This window comes from Telopea speciosissima, chromosome 2 (assembly GCF_018873765.1).
Source record: "Telopea speciosissima isolate NSW1024214 ecotype Mountain lineage chromosome 2, Tspe_v1, whole genome shotgun sequence".
NCBI classification, from domain to species: Eukaryota; Viridiplantae; Streptophyta; class Magnoliopsida; order Proteales; family Proteaceae; genus Telopea; species Telopea speciosissima.
The window spans coordinates 74,551,523-74,572,471 of NC_057917.1; the positions used below are offsets into that span (position 1 = coordinate 74,551,523).

Genomic DNA, 20,949 nt, shown 5'->3' on the forward strand with positions numbered 1-20,949 from the left:
AGAAGTCAAACACTTCTGAACACTGTCACACAAAGGCTTCAATTTAGGTAGACATGAATACATTTTATCGAATCAAAAGCATTAACTTATTACACACTGGTCAGCCTTAGAAGCCCCCAAACATCTAATGTTACCCAGGAAAATTGGGGCCATCATTTAGATTTTTATATGATTAGTATGGAGGTTTGAGACTTGGTATTTTTTCGGCCATGGTATGTCTTGTACATTTTATATGGAACATTTGATATCACAAGTTGGTAGGGCATTAAAAGTCAAAGTAAATTCTAAATTAGGTGATGTAGTTCAAATTATTAGCATCTGGTCGGTACGATGTACATTTCACTGCCGAGATACCAAAGATATTTTTTTTAGAAGGAAACACCTTCAACACTGTCACACAAAAGCTTCAATTTGGGTAGACATGAATACCTTTTTATCAAATCAAAAGCTTCAACTTATTGCACATTGGTCAGCCCTAGGAGCCCCCAAACATCCAATGTCACCCAGGAAAATTGGGGCCAGCATTTATGTTTTTATATGATTAGTACGGAGGTTTGAGACTAGGTATTTTTCCGATCGTAATTTTCTATGGGACATTTAATGTCATAAGTTGGCAGGGCATTAATAATAAAAATAAATTCAAAATTAAGTGATGTAGTTCAAATTATTAGCATCTCGCCAGTAAGATGTATATCTCATCGACGAGATACGAAAGATATTTATTTTAGAAGTCAAACACCTCTGAACATAGTCACATAAAGGCTTTAGTTCAGGTAGACATGAATACATCTTCGTCAAATGAAAAACATCAACTTATTGCACACTAGTCAGCCCTTAGAGGCCCCAAACATCCAATGTCACCCAGAAAAATTGGGGCCAGCATTTAGGTTTGGGTAAATTACACATCACCCCTGGTTTTCAAACAAAACTTAGATCAACCCCTGATTTTTGAAAAAACTCAAATCACCCCCTCTACAGTAACGGTGTTAGTCTGCTATCAGTTATTGGTGTGAAAGGACTAATTTACCCTTGTACTAAAACATTAGAATTAAATTTACAATACTATCCTTCAAAATATATGTTAGGATGTCAAGGGTAGTTTAGGAGCAGACCTCTCTACTAGTGTAAGGCTTGCCATCGATCTTTTAGCTCGTTCATCTAATTCTGCTGGTCTAGGAGTGGCTCCCCTGCTTCGAGAGTTGCCTCCCCAAAATACGACGGCTTGATCAAGAGAGCTTGAAGCTGGGGCCACCCGCCGAAGCTTCTTTCTATTGGCTCTGTTTGTTTACGGGGAGCTTGGCTTGAACCACCCAAGCCTCTAGTGAGTTACAAACAGAGTTCGAAAAGATAAAATCTTTGATGATTCCATCATACATGATTGAGTTGCGAAAACTTCTGGATCAGTATCCAAATTTATTTAACTGGCTGACATCATCACTTAACAGTATAAAACTAACGGTAGGGACTAATTTGTTATATTGGGGTCTAAACCAGGGGTGATTTGAGTTCCGTTTGAAAATCAGGGGTGACGTGTAATTTACCCTTTAGGTTTTTATATGATTAGTACAGAGGTTTGAGACTTGGTATTTTTTTTGCCATAGTATGACTCATACATTTTATATGGGACATTTGATGTCACAAGTCGGCAGGGCATTAAAAGTCAAAGTAAATTCCAAATTAAGTGATGTAGTTCAAATTATTAGTATATTGCCGGTAAGATGTACAACTCACCGGTGAGATACCAAAGATAATTTTGTTTAGAAGAAAACACCTCTAAACACTGTCACACAAAAGCTTCAATTCAGGTAGACATGAATACCTCTTAATCAAATCAAAAGTATCAACTTATTGCACATTGGTTACACCCAATGCCACCTATGAAAATTGGGATCAACACTTAGGTTTTTACATGATTAGTACGAAGGTTTGAGTTTGTATTTTTTTGCCCATGGTATGCCTCGTCCATTAAAATATGCGATATTAAATTTCAGATTAATTGATGTAGTTCAAATTATTAGCATATCACCGGTAAGATGTGCATTTCACCAGCGAGATACGAAAGAATTTTTTTTCAGAACCCAAACACCTCTAACCACTGTCACACAAAGGCTTCAATTCAGGTAGACATGAATACCTTTTCATCAAATCAAAAACATCAACTTATCGCACACTTGTCAGCCCTTGGAGCCCCCTAACATCCAATGTCAACTAGAAAAATTGGGACAGCATTTAGGTTTTTATATGATTAGTACGGAGGTTTGAGACTTGGTATATTTTCGGCCATAGTATGCCTCGTATATTTTCTATGCGATATTTGATGTCATAAGTCGATAGGGCATTAAAAGTCAAAGTAAATTCTAAATTAAGTGATGTAGTTCAAATTATTAGCATATTACTGGTAAGATGTGCATCTCACCGACGAGATACGAAAGAATTTTTTTTTAGAATGAAACACTTCCGAACAGTGTCACACAAAAGCTTCAATTCAGGTAGACTGGAATACCTCTTCATCAAATTAAAAGCATCAACTTATTGCACACTGGTCAGCCCCTGAGGGCCCCAAACATCCAATGCCACCTAGAAAAATTGGATCCAACATTTAGGTTTTTATATGATTAGTACAGAAGTTTGAGACTTTATATTTTTTCGGTCATGGTATACCTCGTACATTTTGTATGGGACATTAAATGTCATAAGTCGGTAGGGTATTAAAAGTCAAAGTAAATTCCAAATTAAGTGATGTAGTTCAAATTATTAGCATTTCACTGGTAAGATGTAAATCTCACCGGTGAGATACGAAAGAAACTTTTTTTAGTTGGCAAGCATCTCCGAACACTGTCACACAAAAGCTTCAATTCAGGTAGATATGAATACCTCTTCATCAAATCAAAAGCATCAACTTATTGCACACTGGTCAACCCCTGGAGCCCCCAAACATCCAATGCTACCCTGGAAAATTGGTGCAAGCATTTAGGTTTTTATATGATTAGTACGAAGGTTTGAGACTTGGTATTTTTTCGACCATGATATGGCTCGTATATTTTATATGGAACATTTGATGTCATAAGTTGGCAGGGCATTAAAAGTCAAAGTAGATTCCAAATTAAGTGATGTAGTTCAAATTATTAGCATCTCTCCAGTAAGATGAACAACTCACCGACGAGATACGAAAGATATTTTTTTTAGAAGAAAACACTTTTGAACATGTCACACAAAGGCCTCAATTCAAGTAGACATGAATATCTCTTCATCAAATCAAAAGCAATAGCTTATTGCATACTGGTCAGCCCCTGGAGCCCCCAAACATCCAATGCCACCCAGGAAAATTAGGACCACTATTTAAGTTTTTATATGATTAGTAAGGAGATTTAAGACTTGATATTTTTTCGATCATGGTATGCCTCATACATTTTCTATGGGACATTTGATGTCATAAGTCGGTAGGGCATTAAAAGTCAAAGTAAATTCCTAATTAAGTGATGTAGTTTAATTCGCTAAGATGTACATCTCACCGGCGAGATACGAAAGAAATTTTTTTTAGAAGGGAACACCTTCGAACACTGTCACACAAAAACTTCAATTCAGGTAGACATTTGTTTATGCTATAATTTAGAAGACGTGAAAATTACTAATTTAGCAATATTAAGATAATGATCAATTTCGAATAAGAAGGTTCTACTTAGAATATTCAGCACAAGAATTCAACTCACTAAACTCACTAAGTTTTGTCGCTCAAAGTTTAAAAAATGCAAGGCAAAAGTTTTCATGCATGGCCTTACATATGCTCGGTCGACATTAAATGCAGTCAGATGAACATAAATGCCCATCTGAGATAACATAAACACCAGGCTCAATTCCCTGTTTAATGGAGCTAATGGGAGAACGTCCTGTATACAAATACTTTCCCCTTTATAATGATTTGTAATTAAAATAATAGTGAACATTTCATCCACAAATGTGTTTAGGAAGCCTTTCTTTAACAGCCCACACATATGCTTTATAAACTCTATTGTCGTTCTAATTTTGAGGACATGTTGCCCACATAATTTACCAGATTAAATTCTTTACTAACTCTTTTATCCCAATCCAAGGGATGATGTAAAGGCTTATTAATGTTTGAATAATCACATCTCGTCAAAGAAAATGGAAAATGTAAAAGGCTGTTCTTCGTCATTTCGATTGTTGGACGAAGCTTTCAATAAGTTTCCTCTTTGCCTTGACGGAATTTGTTTTGGAAAAAAGTTTCCTGTGATATCAGTCTACTATCATCATCTTTCATAAACTATCTTGATCATATGAGTCTCTTGTGAATGATACTATTTTTACCGTGCTGACATTGGTGTGGTGTGGGAGATTCCCCCAAACTGGTGTCCCGGTGATCTCTTTCCCATTTCTTATATTATCCACGCCATGGTAGGAACTTGCAACTTCTCATATCTTTGGTGAAGTATGTGGAGAGTGGATACTTTGATCGAATCATTTGGGAGGAAAAAGCACATTACTTAAACAGAGAGAGAGAGAGAGAGAGAGAGAGAGAGATTGCTGTAGTTCTGATCTCTCACGGGCCGGATTGGTGTGAACCTTAGTACTCAGCCCATAGGCCATGGGCCCATTTTTGTGGATTTTGCCAAGTATCTTTCTTGGAGAGATTGGTTCTTCGAAGTTTCTCGTTCTCCACTTCTTCCCCGTTAAATGACGAAAATACCCTTATCTGTTTCTCCAACGGCCAATTTAATCCCATTTGTTGCTCTAGAGGCGACTGGTGAGCGAATGGAAAAGATGCAGAGCTCTTCGCCGCTCTCTTCTGCTTCGACTTCTTTCTCTCCACTCCATCTCCTCCCCAACAGCCGACGCCTAGAAGCTCTTCCTGTAAGCTATTGCAGAAGACCACTTGCATCTCAGTCACGGGCACTACTTCGGTTGAACTGTTCGCGTTTCTATCGGCATACCCTCAACGCTCTGCAGAGCACTGGTAATTTATTCTTTTTCATTCGTAGACTTGATATTTATGGGTTTTGTTTTGATGGGTATTGCAGTTCATCTACGTTAGACACTTCCATTGATAAGTTCGGTTCTTCCTCTTCTGGGCTTTCGTTGTTTCTGTGTCATTCATTTATGTTCCAATTTGTCACATTGCAATGTCAATGTGATTTTTTATGGTAATGAATTTGTTCAAGAAATTTTCTTCGATAGTTGTGATTCATTTTACCTCCTTGATTTGTTGTTTATACGTTTTCTTATTTCCATGAGGTTTGACTCTTTGTGCAAACTGGGTTTGCTTATGCTCCACAAAATTGTGCTTCAGTGATTGAAGAAGTTGTTGAAACCAGTACCAATGAGTCGGAATTCGTTGAAATTGGATACATAGCCGCTGCTCATGGGCTTCAAGGAGAGCTACGTGTACAACCCAGCACTGATTTTCCTGAGCTGCGATTTACACAGGTGAGTAGTAATTAGAGGTACAAGCATATATGCTCGGCTATAGGTTTCTATACTGGAATAAGTTTATAGTCTCACAAGAAATTACTGTTTTCAGCCAGGAAAGAGATGGTTGAGGGAGCGAATCTTGGGTAGGGAAATGAGTCGAGAAGTTGAGCTGGTTGATGGAAGAAGTCACCCTGGGCAGAAGAGTTGGATAGTTAGTCTAAGTGGAATTGATACGGTCGACAAGGTCAGTTTACTGTAACTGGTGTCTGGATTGAATGTTTTGTATTTCCTATTGTGTCATACATTTGTGTATGTTGCAAAATGCTTTTAAGTACTTGTAAACTGGGTCCAATACTGTTCTTTAAATGATGGTGGAATATTCTTGAGGAATCACAGTTCCACTTTATCTAGTTAGGGAGAGGATTCTTCAATAATAAAAAAAAAAAGAGAGAATTTCAATTATGTTGCAGCTCCACATTTCACTCGCCAGTGTCTTGGGCCATGAATTTAAAGATTATTTTTTCTTATAGACTTCCATAATATTAATTTATTGGCAATTAATTCCAAAACATCATCCAACCTCTGAGAATCTGATCTGACAGCAATTTGCTCTAGGCATAAACGCGCTTCTGTAGGAGATAAAGGTTCTTACAGGGAAAGAGGATTAGTTTTCTCTGAAAATAGGAAGAAAAAGGAATGGAAATGGAATCAATTGGAAAAAAAATATAATTACCTCATAGCTCAGAATTTTGTGACTAACCTTTTTGTTCTTTTTAAATATAAATTACAGCTTAGATAAAGCTTTTGGAGGCATTCAAAGAATAAATTGCTACATAGAGGCACTCTATTTAATATACTTTTTAGGTGAAAATGTTGCCCTGACAGCTTGTCTTATATGCTTTATTCTTTCTCAGGCTAAACAACTAGTGGGCTCAACTTTTCTTGTAAGGGAACATGACAGGCCAGTCCTGGAAGATGGTGAATTTTATACCCCTGATCTTGTTGGCATGGCAGTTATTCATAAGGTGTGGACTTATTACCTTTATTCATAAGATGTGGACTTATTACCTTTATATCCAGCAGCAGTTAAAGTGAAAAATGGAAGTCAAATTTCTTTGTGACATTTATTCCTTAACATTATTCCAAAAGAATGACCTTCATGATATCCTAATGAGATCGTTGAGCTGTATGTAGCTCAAGACTTGCAACACTTTTGGTGGTTGTAGATGCAGTATGAAATCTTAGATACACTGCCCCTACCAAATTTGACACATTCATACATTTGTATGGATTTATATTTATATTTATCATTTCACATGATATCAGGAACTGATCAATATTGTTTAATCTCTTCTGCTTTGATATTCCTTTAATGGACTTGTTTATCTGCAACTACTTTTAAAAAATGCCTGCTGACAAATGATGAATAATAGATCATGTGCTTCCCATCCATGATTGGTGCCAGTATATGACATAACCACTTTTTCAGAAAATTAGAAGCTTTTGTTATACAATTTATTAAAACTGATGAATCTTTAAGAAACCGTTTTTAGTCAATTTTGTTTAGACGTTCATCTTTACTGTTTAAATGTCTAAAATAATGCTCCCATATTTGACCTTTAAAAAAAAAAGCATCCATATTGTTGGTTGCAGATTTTAATTTCAGAAATACTGATAATATTGTTTCCTTCTAGGACACAGGCAAACCAGTGGGAACTATTGCTGATGTCTTCAAAAGTGGAGTGAATGACCTCCTACGGGTTAGGCTCAACTCATCTGAAGAAGTGCTTGATCGGACTGGTTCTTCAATTTCAGAAAAAGATGCTTCTGGTCCCTTTGTGTGGATCCCTTTTGTTGAAGCAATTGTTCCAGATGTTGATATGACGAGAAGAGAAATGCATATCACACCCCCAAAGGGGCTTCTTGAGTTGAATTTACGTTCCGACTATAGGTCCAAAAAAGAAAGGCGCCAACTGGTTGGTACTGCTCCTTTTCTGTTACAGTATCATTTGTCAGACTGAGTTTGTCACCTCAGTAACCTATTTTGGCTGATATTAATGCAAGCTTCCGGACTACATTTCTCTTGTCTCATCTTTCTAGAAACTGAGATTTTGTTCCATGGCTATGACATTTTTCATTTGCCACCATGCTAGAAAGTAAAGTTATCTACATGTTTATCAGTTGCACCGTTGGTATCTTGTTCTCCATCCAATTCTCATTGTGCTTCTATCTGCCGGGTAGTTTTGCCTGCAGTATTAGTAGAGAGTTGTCTTTGGATTGTTGTTAAAATGTCAACTAGGTTTATTTCTTTTTATACTACTTAGCGACCAACATAAGATTTCAAGGTCAACTTGCTTACCAAGCTTTCATTACATTGGACTTATACTTAGGAGATGAAAAATATTCTTTTGCACTCCTATGTTATCCTTGCTTGACAAGGTTAAAGAAATGTTGTAATACCAATTGTCCTGTCAAGAGAAGGCTCTCTTGACGGTCCACTTTGATGTACCGTGTGGCAATTCCAACCATTTATAAGGTATGGTCTGCATTGGATATGTGCCGAATTTTAGTGCCAAACTCAACCATATACCCTCGGGCATGCCCCCACTCTGTAGTCTATGTCTTGGTGTGAGCCTTCTTGGTAATCCTGGATTGGCATACTTGATTCTGCCACTTGGCCAATATCAAATATCAATTATGCTGAAATTTGATATGTGAGCAGGGAACCTTGGGGTCTATTGTCCCACAAAATTTGGACTTCTTCAACAGCCACATGGCAGATATTTTGGGCCTGACCAGATGTATATTAGATCAAAGTAACTAGTTAAATTTGAATGGGTTCTCTGGTTATATCGTCTGAGGATCCAGTCATTAATTGATCTCCAGAATCATTACAGGAGTGGAAACAAAGAAAGAAATTCCAACAGCGTCTCATAGCAGCCAAAAAGAAACTGTGTGAAATGAAGCAGCAACATATTTTTCATGGGTTCAGATGTGGTGAGAAAGCGCAAAGGAGCCTGCTAGCAGATCAGATTGTGGGTGTAAATTCTCACTTGCTTCAACAGGCAATGCTGAATACTGGAATACCCTCTGAAAGGTAGAATACAATTTTTATGTTGAAAAGTGCAATCTATGCTGAATATGATCCAAAACATCCTTCTGATCAATGATAGTTTGCATATTTTTCCCATTATTTGTGGTTCTTAAACTTGCTGTCCCTACTTCCTAGTGAGATCAATCTTTATTTCTTCTTTTATTTTCACCAGTACTTCTCTATATGCTGACTTCATCAACCACTAGTTCCTGCATGAGTTCAATAGATGAGGCCTCTTAACCACTACATGTTTTTTATTCAACAAATGAGGTTCCAAGATTATGAGATAAATTTGATAATGGGAATCAATGTGTCAAATTTTTCATGGAGCAGTGATCTATGAAGCCAATATGCAGAACTCCAAATATATGCTGATTTTGTATATATCTAGTTTTGGCATTTCATATTTGTCCACATTAACTTAGGTTTGTGTATCATAAATTTGCTATATTTGTACAGTTCTGAATAATTGCACTTTAGATAACCCCCCCTTCTCTTTTTTCTTTTTGTTGTACCAATTAGTAAGATGCTTCCTGACGGTATACAAAGCCAAGTCAGATGACAACTAAAAACATTAGTTTATTGTTCCCAAGTATTAAAGAAGTTGGAAAGAGAAGAAAAAAAAAAAAGCCTTCTTCCCAAGGTGAATCTGCTTACAATTTTATCATTTATTAATGAAGTATAAAAAATGGCGTACCCAGTGCATGAGGCTCCCGCCACTGCGGGGTCGGGGGAGGGTCATAATGTATGCAGCCTTACGCCCGCTTTGCAGAGAGACTGTTTCCCGACTAGAACCCACAACCACTAGGTCGCAATGGAGCAACTATACCGTTGCGCCAAGGTCTTATTAATAAAGTATCATATGAGTTATCGTACAGAAAAGGGAAAAATAGAAATCTATGTCCTATTAATAATAAAAGATGATTGTAAATTTGTATGTCTCCCACTATACATTGTTGTTCTTGGTTCTTAGACCTAATAACAGATCTGAATGATCCAGTTCTTCTCAGCACAAGTTTCAGGAGTGGAAATGCTCTTGAACATCTCAGCATTGTCATCTAAGTAATTGATGTTATTTATGTGTGTAGAGTTTCTGGTGGTTGAATGTGTTTCTGCTTTGTATTTAGGCCTAGGTGCCTACAACAAGGGACTAAAATAGTATATGATGGACAACTTAGGTAAATTATATGGGCAAAGAATCTCCATAGAATTTATTTGAAGATTGCTGGGGCTGCTTCTATTACAGGTTGAAATATTGCAATTTCATGTTTGACCCAACCATCTGGATTACTTCTGCCATTTGTTTCTTCTTCTTAAACATTTTCTGGATGTTTGGATATTCCTGGTGTTCCTGGCAGTGAAGTGTTCCCACTTCTGGAACACATTCCCAAACTTCTCCTCAGTTGTTTTCCAAAGTATATTCACTTGAAAATCTTTGTTTGCAACACTCCCTATATGCCTCCCTCCCCCTCCCCCCCTAAAAAAAGTGGGAAAGAAATCCCTTTTTCCAAATTGATTGAGGACTTATCTCCATCTTCATGCAAGCAAAGTTGGTAGGTCTGGATAGATGTAATTAATGACTGATGGAGAGGAAAGATGCATGGTAATCTTGAGACTTATGATAGCACTTGGCTTGAGGTTGATCTTCATGTTTTCCCATGCTGCATATGCTTGTAAATTAGTGTGAATCACAAGATAAAGATGTTTTGCAATTCTGTGTTCCTTATTTCTATTTTTGACTTCTTGAATCAGATGGGATTTTTCCAAGTTTATCTGTTCTAATGCAACCAAGCTATCGAAAAATCCCTTGAAGATACCAAAGGATGGCTTCACTTGTTCTGAACATACAGGGAAGCTCGACAGAAATCATCAACTGCAACAAAGGGGAATTGATCTCATGTTAAAAGGAAAAGTTGCCATTATTCTAGTAGTGGATGCCAATGACAATTATGCCATTGGCTTGGACACTAATCTTTGTCATTCTGAAAGTGTTAAGGAGTCATCCAATGCGCTCCTTCTTCAGTCATTACTTGATGATGAAAGGAGATTTTTGAAGGTGAATACCTGATAACTGGTCTATGTTCTATCTTTGTTTCCATGGATTGCTTGGACCCAATTTGTGTTAGCTCTATTTACTATTGCATATGAGTGTGAACTGGCATTGCATATTGTTAAACCAAACATTGTGATTTGGTTTTAGTTATTCTGTTCTTTAATTATTATTATTATTATTATTATTTTTTGCTAACGAGGAAACCCTTGAACCTGCCCGGGTTTACGGTTCAGGCCCTAGGGAAAACCCCGGTTACATGAAGCCTCTCCCCACCCCGTGTAATGCTTCATTCTCTTCTTAATAATTATTTTCATTTTATATGAATGTAATAAGCAAATTTGGACTTTCAAATTTTGGTTTTGCTTGCACGACCTTACAAGTAAGAAGCTTTAAAAAATAAAAAATAAAAAATTCTCTAAATACTCCACCAGTGAGGTTAAGTTAAAAAAATGCTACATCTAAAGGTTTAAGCATAATATTAAAGAAAAAGAAAAGGTCATGACAGTGGCCATCTTTGACTACAATTTACGTTATAGAGTGGCAACCCTTATTGAACCTTTTTTTTTTTAATACTTACGACAAAAATCATGTTATTTTGATATTTTACGGAATATAAAGTTAATTAAATAATTCTAAAATATGGCTAGCATCCAACTAGCCAAGAATATGGGATATTGGTCACAAAATAGCAGACTAAGACCCCTATTTTTTCCAGTGTCATTTGACAGAGTAACACATTGGTTATGATGGCTGTTCTAAACATGTCACTTCATCTACTTGCATGTGCGGAATATATGCTTTTTGGGTATGAAGGATAAGGAAGATACTCATTCTCTAAATATAAGGCTCAGTCAAGAATTTTCTACAGATTTCATACTTGGAACTTTTGGTATCTTATTATGATTTTCAACTGACAGAAAGAAGATTTTTAGTGATGGTAATAGTATCCTGGTACTTCTAGAGCGCTAGTACCATGTTTGCCCTAGTTCAAAAGGCATTGCTTCCACGATCTGGTCAATCTCCCAGAAAATTTGTTAAAAAAACTTATATATAACTTGAAGCTAATTTCCTGTTTATAGGCAGACAAGCCCATGTAAGTGCTTGATTTGTTTAACAAAATTAACTTATTTTTAGTCCAATTTCCTTTTCTAGCAACTAAGTTTTCCCCCTTGCCTTAAAATATATTCTTATCCCCTCTGAATTGTTCTGCTCTAGGCAATGTGATTCACAATTTCATTAGATTCAAATGATTTAATGGTTTAAGCAGATATATAGTTCTACCGTAGCTGATAGTTTTTCACATTGAACTTGTCATTTGTTAGGAACATTAGTTTAGTCAATCTGATGTGCAAATAATTTATAAACATCAATTTTATGAACAATGCTGTACTGATATCATAAAAGCTTTATTTTGATAGCTTTCTGTGGCTTCATCGAATCATTTGATGATTTGTAATTGCAGATTGACAAAGAATGTGTCTCACTACCTTTGATGATGGTTTCCCCCACCCATGACGTCCAACCATTCCAAAAGCTTTTTTCCGATTACGACTACTTTTTTCTGGACAAGGAAAAGGTTTGTTTAATTCCTTAATTATTATCTGCTTAGAGTTTTTGATCTGCAGCTTAGATTGATATTGATTTAAACAGGGCCTGAAACTTTGTGTTTTTCCCATTGACTTTTTCTCCTGTGATGGTCTACATTGATGACATGATCTCTTGATAACTAGTGAATAACCAATTATATACAGAAACAAAAATAAAGGTAAAGGTGACATCCTGTAAACTTGACTGTGTTTTAGTTTGAGAGAGCTCTCTGTTCCATATAGATGTGATGTGAAGCATATATATTTTTTTCCCTTATGATGCAAGTCCATGCTTATGAATTAGTGGAAACCTTATCCATGGAAGGGGGTGATACAGTTAAGATTGTCCAATTGGGTCAATCGAGCCTCGGAAAAGTTTATTTTGGCTCATGGTTAGGTGATGTAACGAGCTTTTTTTAAGAGCCCATATTTGGGGTCTTAATTCTTTACATGGGAATAAGTATATAGATAAGATTGTGTGGGTCCCATGTATTGTTAAGTAAGTTCAGTATAGAAAGAGTCCATATTAGTTAAGTATTTATGTCTTATTGTTAGTTCGTAGTTTATACTGTTTGGAGTCTTCTATAGCAAGTATTTGATCAGTTTAAATTAGTTTTTATTTAGGTAACTTGAAGGGATAATTATTTATCTGTTATATGAGTCTTAAAGTCAATTTATTGGGGCTTTATAAATAGGGTTGTAATTCTACATGAATTTATGAAATTTTGAAATAAAAAATTAGTTTGATTTAGTTAATATTGAAGTCGTTGCCTTTCTCTCTTCCCCATATCTTCTCCCTTCCCCTCATCCTTGCGATTCCCTTTCTTCCCTATCCTTGTGGCTCCATTGCTAGCAGTCTCTTTCTTTCTATCTTAAAAGAAAATCCACCACCAGTAGATCCTCTTATCAATCTGCATTATTTTTTGTTTTGAAGGGGGGGGGGGGGGGGAGGGTGGAGATCACTAGGTATCCACGGAAATAGCCATTTTTTGAAAATTGTATGTTAAAATTGGTATTTAAATTTTAAGAGTTGTTCTTCTCAAAAGCTGGCCGTTAAGGAGAGGGTGCCCAGTACCTATTAACCCACCCACATCCCCATTCATATCCGATGTGGGACTATTTTTCGGCCTTATGCGTGGATATCCCAACAATCTCCCCCTCCACGCAGAAGACAAACGTGGAGCTTGAGATCCTGATCTCCCCCTCCACGCGGAAGCTAACGTGGAGCCTGAGATCAAACCCGAGAATCCTCGACCAAACGGGAATTTCCATGCCCCGGCTCTGATACCACTTATTAGGAACTTGGATCTCATCCTCAAAAGCTAGCCGTTAAGGAGAGGGTACCCAAGTACCTATTAACCCACCCACATCCCCATTCATATCCAATGTGGGACTATTTTTCTGCCTTATGCGTGGATATCCCAACAACTTTCTTCTCTAATCTATCAGTTGCTAAATTCAGATGGTGGACTCTATTCATTAGATCATTTAGGTCCCACACTATTCTAGTCACTAGATTTGTGTATTCAATTTCAACTCTTTTTGTTCAAATGTTGGTATTTTGTTACGTCAAAAGAAGGAATTGAAATGCCTAGATGGAGATTACCATCTTGGAGTTAATATACATATCAGCAAAAAACTTGGGGATTTAGGATAACAGATCATAGGTAACTGCACAGTAGGAGGTATAGAATTTCAATTCTTTTGTTCAAATATTGGTACTTTTGATGACAGAAGAAGGAATGAAAATGTTAAGATGGAGATTAATTGTGTTGGAAAGAATACACATGCCAGCAAAAAGAATGGGGATTTAGGACAATAGCATGATGCAGGATAAACTAGGATTGCCCCTTTTCATCAATAATTTTGGCAAGTCTTAGACAATCCTACCATATTGTTATTTGATCTCTGTCACAAGATGAATTCTAGACATGAAAATGTCTTCAGGGTTGGGGTTCTTAATATTTTTATTTTTTTGCTGGGTTTAGGAATATCTGAAGTAGGATTTGTCGATTTGATGGAGTAAGTGATGGAATCTTTGTATATAAGAAGCATGAGAAATCTGAAACACCTATTCTTACAATAAATGTGGTTGTTTTAATTGGGGATCTTGTGGTTTGAAAGCAAGACCTCAAGGACTTGAATATGCAGTCTATACTTGGCTGATAGCTCCTCTGTGCCCCATGGCAAAGTCTTCTTGGTTTGCTCCCATATGCAATTTCTTGGGTTTATGAAGAGAGGTCTATTCCTTATTTATTCACCAATATTGACTCATATACCATTGACTGTACGTTTGCTATTAATGATTTTATGTATGTTCACCGAGCTTACTTGTAGACAACTGGAGATCTATGCTTTGAGGTTGATCATTGTCTAATCTGGTAACGTTTTGTGTACATATTGTATTGTAAAAGAACTAATTGGATATACAGCATACAGCATGACACACAGATTCCTCCCCCTACCCCCCCCCCCCCCGCCCCCAAGATATACAATACAGCATCTCCTGCGGTTTGCAAAATATTTACGAAAGTTGAAGTTTGGTCAATGGGTATGAGTGTTTACGCCATCAGTTGAAGGCTTTTAAGGAGGTTTATGGAGTTCAAGTGAAATTGTGGATTTGTATAGTGTTATGGATGTGGGTCAGAGAACTACCTGAATAATAAACAATAGATATTGGATCTCTAGGAACCGAAACCTGAAGGGTCTTGAAAGCATCAGCACCATCTTCAAGAGGGAGGAGGATTTGCTTCAGCATGAGAACGTTGAGACAACTTAAATCATCAAATGTCATATGACAGATCAACTACAAAGGAGTTTGTACATGACAAGATTCTGTTCAGACATTACTGAAAATTAATAATTCTTATTATCATTTGTACTCTGCAAAAGTTCTGGCTCCTAGATCTTTTCCAATTCTTGAGATCTTGTGTTCATGAGACAGATGTCTGAGAACTTTCCCTGTGGCAACAAATCAAGCTAAACAAGCATGTTTAGACCTCAAAAGTTGGTATAAAATTTAGGGGTATTAAATTTCCAGTTTCTTACGTCAACGCAGGCTCCAAGACTCGATCATATTCTGTAACTTTTAAGTGGAAGCCGTCTCCACTTCCAAGTTAAATGTGAATCATCATCCCTTGCTGGGAATCTTAACCTCAAATAGATCTAAGGTACAATATTTTGCTGGAGCAATGCAGTTTTGACTCTGATTCAATGAACATTCTGAATGAAGAGAACGATCTTTCATAGATGCTATATTGACATCCCACAGTTGTGTGGTGGCATCCTATGGGGAAATGCTCCTCTAGGAGTTACCAAGACATCATCATCATCATAATTATCATTATCAGTATTATTACTTTGTGATTTTTTTTATTTTTTATTTTTTTTGGGGGGGGGGGGGGAGTCTATCTGATCAGAAATACCCCCCCGGAAGTCATGGTGGGTATTATTCTAGTTGTGTGGTTAATATAGTTCTTTGATGAGCCTGTGCAATTCATATTTGTAATCATGACTAACCATTTGACATTTTTGTAGGTATGGTTCTTCGAAGAGGCGAAGCTGCCTGTTGTTATCAGTTCACCAGAAGAGCAAAACGAGTACATGGTTCTAATGAAGTCACCATGGGAAATACTCCAGTCACCGGTGGGATCTGGAGGAGTCTTCAGCTTACTTTCATCCAATAACATTATAGAGATTCTCACCGAAATGGGCGTGGAGTATGTGCAGGTCTGTTATCCCAATGAGAATCTTAATATTAACATTTTAAAATTGATTATGTATCTTGATGATGATTTGGATACTGAGAACTCTGATTTGTGGAAACCATTTCTTCTGGTTAGTCTCGTTTATATCATGTGTTTTAGCAACCTAGAAAATGACTTAGCAGTGACTCTTGTAAAGCATACCGAATTAATTTGCACCACTTTGATCATTGATTCCTTCCAATGATAAATGCCTATAATATTTTCAGGCTAATAACATCTTTTATTAGTGTGATTCTGTTTCACACAATTACATACACATTTTTTGGCAGTTCTTTTTTATTTTCTGCTTATCTGTTGACTTATTGCTTGCACTTCTATGCAGGTAAGCAGCTTGGTTCAAAACTCTGTTGTTGGATATCCATTGTTTTTTGGGTTAGTTGATTCCCGCGAGGCAGATATTGGTGTCAAAATCAACAAAATGGACGATTCTGACCAACATTTTGACATGATATTCTCCATGAAGTTTCTGAAAAATATATCAAAGCAAATCGATAAACTTCAGTATTATACTATCGCGAAGCAAAATGCATATGTTGAGAAGGTTGATAAGGAATGGGTTGATGTTGTGCCTGCCTCACCCAATTCATATGAGATACATTGTTCAATTTACAGTTCCTTGAATGCCTGCCCTTCTGATAAGATCTGTGTAATGGAGCTTACAGATTGAGATATGCGAAGCAGTATATAGGCTGCAACTGCTGTCTGAGACTTCCATGGACTGATTAGCATGCAAATCTGTAGTTCTATGTACAGGGCTCTGTATATTATCAATAAGCAGAAAAACTTGTAAAGGTTATATAGATGAGAAAATTGATGAAGATCATTGTTGATAGTGAAATTAACATTATTCTGACTTTATGAGGCGGGGATTAAATGTCTGTAACTCTGCCTCTGCAAAAACTTTGATGAACTTTTACTTCATACTTGCATGGGACTCGTAGTTCGCGTGTAGGATTGATTGTTCACTGAATTTATACCTGAATCCGGTTCTTTTGGACCATTTACATGCTGAGCTTGTAGGTGGATCAGATGGCCATGTCCATCTGTTTCAGTTGGGCATCTGCTATTTTCTTTACCTTGTCAGATTGGATGGTCACAAAACGTTTAACATATGCATATGCTCCCATTGTTTGCATTCCTTTATCCAATTTGGAGAGGAAACCGCGCTAAAAAAAACACAGATTGTGAGAGAATTCTATGAAACCTAAGCCAAAAACCATTAAACCTAAATGTAACATAAAGAAGTCTGAAGAACACAATGAAAAAACAAAAAACCTCGTGACACCCCTGCTGTGAGGGAGATTTTATAAGTACCCCGGAAAAAAAACCCCTAAAGTTGCAATTTGGACAACTGGTTAAGGGGTAAGGAGTGTTCTATAAGCACCTGAAAAAAATAATCTTAAACAGACGCCTACAACAAATTGATCCTTCTAAAAATACCCCAACCTCAACAGAACTTTTACAAAGGGAAGACATTCTGAGGGAACCCTTCCCCCCCCCCCCCCCCCCTACTTTGGATTGGACTTCATGGAATCAAAAGCTTCATAAAAGAAGGCAATGAAATAGGGGTATCCAATTTGTTGCAAATACATTGGGGGTCTCTATATAGCAGACCTTAGGGTCCTAGCATACGATGGTCTTCCCCCAACCTTCCCCTTCCCCACGCCAGGGACTTCAACCACCCCAACTTAACGAGTGAGAAAGGTATCCAAGTACAGGTCTTGTAATAATGCTTCCCTCCCCATACATTGTCATAAAATACCCCTCTTATATTCCATTTTTCCTCATGTGGTGATTGCTGGTGACCAGATCAGTAGCCAAAAAATAAAAAATCATCCTTTTATCGCCTCAGCCTTAAATCTATGATGACAGCTAACTTGGTTCAAACCATATGGTAAAAAAAGTGTCTATTATGCACATCAAATAGGAGATCCAAGGTCCTCTCTTGCTTTCCTCTGAATTGCTCTAAGGAGCCATGGTATTCGAGCTGATTCATGCATCGTAATAAACATCTCTCTTTTGGTTGGGTCCTCTAGCACCTCCAAAGCCAGCACATGATTGTTACTACCAAGTTCAATCCCTTCCAAAGAGTTAAGAATCTCAACTGCCTCCTTAAGTGTGGTATCTTTCTTTCCTCCAATCATCTTTGCTCTTCTTTGCTCTTCTAGAGCAAGTATTCTCTTAAGTGTGTCACCCACATCATCATAATCATCACTCTTTGACCTCTTGGATGATGACCCTATAGATCTCTTGCTCTTCTGCTTCGTTTTCTTCTTCATATTTAACACCTCAACTGGCAAGACATCATCATTACTTGAGTCATCAGCATCCATGTTTAACGCTGCACTGTTGGAAGCTGTTACCCCTTTTGGTGAGGGTAGTAGTGGGTGATCTTCATAGGTGCAAATTGCACCTTCACCATCAGCAGCAATAGAGTAGAACAACTCCCGTAGTTCTTGTTCATTACGCAATGGGCCATGCCTGAAATGCTTCCCATGAATATGTTTCTGCAGTTTAATTTTTCAACAGAGAACTATTATAAAAAATTATTTAGGAATAAACAACAAATTAAGCTGGACATGCTATGGGATGAGTTCATACCTTTACATAAGCATCCCAATGTTCTTTACTAGGTGGATCAACAGTCCCCAAAGCCGTGTTCCACGTCCAACCACTATTTTTCAAAGACACCCATGCAACCCACATAGCTTTCAAAATATTCCATCTATTCTTAAGTTGTTGCATGGCTATTTGCTTCTCACATTTTTGGTTGTACTCTCTCAATAAGTGGGCCCAACCATCCTTCGTGAAAGAAGTATTCAGCTTGTACCCTTTGCGTGAATAATCTATAGCAATATCGATTAGTAACTTTATCCTCTCATCAGACCAGCAATATGATTCTTTCGGACCCTTCGCATCACCCTTCATACCCACTTCAATCCCCTTTCCATTATCCATCTGAAATAAATTCTAGTTCAAATGAAAGAATAAAGCATGCAACTAAAAAGAAGGAAACCAAATTCACAGAGAAAAATTGAAATTCAATCTAAATCAATTAGGTGTTGGTCCACAAAACATCGAAGAGCCGTAAAACGGGTAAAAGGGTAATCATCCATTTGCATAATGCACAGTTTGATTCCTAAAATATTACCCATCCACAAGACTGATGGTGACAGATATAACATTCATTCACAAATGATCAGCTAGAAGCTGAAGCTACATAGCACAAGCATCCATTAATGCAATAACTTCAAGAGAATGAACCAGAATGATATACCCAAAATATTCAAAACTGAGAGATACAAGGAGAAAACTAAAATTATTAGCAAAACAGTGATCAGAAAGGATAGGAATTCTGGCCGAATAGCCTACTGGAACTGGCTACGTGCTGACAGAATTTGAGAGAATTCGGAGAGCAAATAGCAGGTGTGAAAGTAGAGTCACAGTGTACATCCCACCAAGTAGCCAGAAAGAGATCAGACATGTAGTTTCAGGCTAAGCAAATTAGGAAGTAACTAGTGAGATATGACCGATTAATAAGGAACAAGAGACAATTAAATCATAAAGAATGGGAAAGATGTCTGTACGTCACCCAAAAGCTCAAACTAGCTTCACTAAAAAATCACTGATTGTCTTGTCTGAAACCTATCTTTTTAGTCAGGAAGATGCCCGCACATTGCCATTTTCTGGAACTTCCTGAGCCTATCACTTTGAACAAAACCATCTCATTCCTCAGTTTAATGATAAAGAAAGGGGAAGTATTAACCTTTTTAATTTCTAGTGTTCAAATCAGAAGAGGGTGTGCTTCAATGTCTCGCAACTACCTTACAGTTGCAGAACTAAAGCCTCAACAGAATCCTAAATACCATTCTTTTGACTCCAATATTCTACTTTTATTTCGACCTATACAGTCTAAGAACGAACGAAAAGAACTCTCGTCAAACTCTTTAAGGTCAAACAAAAAGTAGATTGCAGCATATACGTCCCAGAATTCAAGCTACCACATGAAAGAATTACTTGAAGAAGTGTTGGGGAATTACTTAAAGAAAATCTCTAACACGCAAAAACCCGCTATCCAACATAGTCGTGTTATGAGCTGGTAACCACAGAACAATCTGCCCAGACAACAGAACTAGGCTAAAGCAGAAGCACTTTTTCAATTTGTTCCCCACAAAACCAGGAGTCCTCTTTTATTGGAATTTCCAACCTCAATCTTCACAATTCACGCTAGGAGTTACAAACAAGTACAGTAAAGCAATACTCTCAGAAACCGTCAATCTCTCAAATTTGAAAAGAAAACAGAAGTTTCTTCCTCCACCTAGAGACGGCTCTCTTCGTGGAGAGAACCCTTTTCTCACCCACATAAGAAAGTTAAAGAAAGTCTGCAAATGTAGGGAGGTTTAAGGTAGAAACTCAAACCCTAACCATCTCAGCAAGAAGCATTGTCATGAGGGAAAATGAGAAGGACATGAAAAGGTTAGGAAGAAAGGAAGCTTAACCTGCTACGTATATAGATTTTGCTTTTTCAAAGCGAATAGTGAAGTTGATTAGCAGAAATAGAATACAGAAAATCAAAGAAATAAGCGAACACTGGTGAGAAAAAACAATAAAACCGATTCTCATAGACAACAAACTGCGAGAGAGATAGAGAAATCCGTACCTAATGGTAACTGTGGATGCAAGAAATCCGGCCAATTTGTCTGCTCGGCGTGAATTGTCTGCCCGGCGTCAAGGGTTATCGTTCTCCTCTCTCTCTTGCGTTTTCTTCTCAAGTCGTACCAGAGAGGAGTAAGAGGGTTTTGGAAGACGGACGGTTTTATAAAGTGAAGTTGAATTACTTTCCTACCCTTAAATTTGAGATCTTATAAACACGTGCTGTTAATCATATAAGTACATAAATAACTATAACGATTTTTTATTGTTTGTCCACTTAGCAATAGAAATACGTCTTAAAATTTTTTACTTGAGTTGATTGGTTTTTATTTATAGGAAGGGCTAATGTTCTCTGTGCCGCAGTGCACA

The 20,949-nt window shown here is 37.2% G+C and overlaps 2 protein-coding genes across 3 annotated transcripts; one reads left to right on the top strand and one right to left on the bottom strand.

Moving 5' to 3' along the window:
* The first annotated feature begins 4,760 nt into the window (after positions 1-4,760).
* Positions 4,761-16,698, top strand: LOC122650353. Its single transcript, XM_043843762.1, has 10 exons — positions 4,761-4,972; positions 5,306-5,442; positions 5,537-5,671; positions 6,342-6,452; positions 7,122-7,403; positions 8,325-8,524; positions 10,274-10,577; positions 12,037-12,150; positions 15,698-15,889; positions 16,250-16,698. The coding sequence occupies exons 1-10, from the start codon at positions 4,771-4,773 to the stop codon at positions 16,592-16,594; spliced, it is 2,022 nt and encodes a 673-aa protein (XP_043699697.1). The 5' UTR covers positions 4,761-4,770; the 3' UTR covers positions 16,595-16,698.
* A 934-nt stretch (positions 16,699-17,632) lies between these two features.
* Positions 17,633-20,687, bottom strand: LOC122650354 (L10-interacting MYB domain-containing protein-like). Of its 2 annotated transcripts, none has more exons than XM_043843763.1 (3): positions 20,588-20,687; positions 18,529-18,885; positions 17,633-18,434 (listed from the first exon to the last, which is right to left on the bottom strand). In XM_043843763.1, exons 2-3 carry the CDS (start codon positions 18,883-18,885, stop codon positions 17,847-17,849), a joined length of 945 nt encoding a protein of 314 aa, XP_043699698.1. In that variant the 5' UTR covers positions 20,588-20,687; the 3' UTR covers positions 17,633-17,846. The 2 variants fall into 2 exon arrangements, with proteins under 2 accessions (XP_043699698.1, XP_043699699.1); XM_043843764.1 differs by lacking the exon at positions 20,588-20,687 and adding an exon at positions 19,508-19,880 and having other exon boundaries at positions 18,529-18,884.
* Positions 20,688-20,949: the final 262 nt, after the last annotated feature.

Coding starts and splice junctions, on each gene's coding strand:
- LOC122650353 (XM_043843762.1), top strand. CDS start 4,771: ATGGAAAAGATGCAGAGCTCTTCGCCGCTCTCTTCTGCTTCGACTTCT. Junction 7,404..8,324: donor AAAAAGAAAGGCGCCAACTG/GTTGGTACTGCT, acceptor GAATCATTACAG/GAGTGGAAACAAAGAAAGAA. Junction 15,890..16,249: donor TGGGCGTGGAGTATGTGCAG/GTCTGTTATCCC, acceptor ACTTCTATGCAG/GTAAGCAGCTTGGTTCAAAA.
- LOC122650354 (XM_043843763.1), bottom strand. CDS start 18,885: ATGGATAATGGAAAGGGGATTGAAGTGGGTATGAAGGGTGATGCGAAG. Junction 18,435..18,528: donor ATTGGGATGCTTATGTAAAG/GTATGAACTCAT, acceptor ATTAAACTGCAG/AAACATATTCATGGGAAGCA.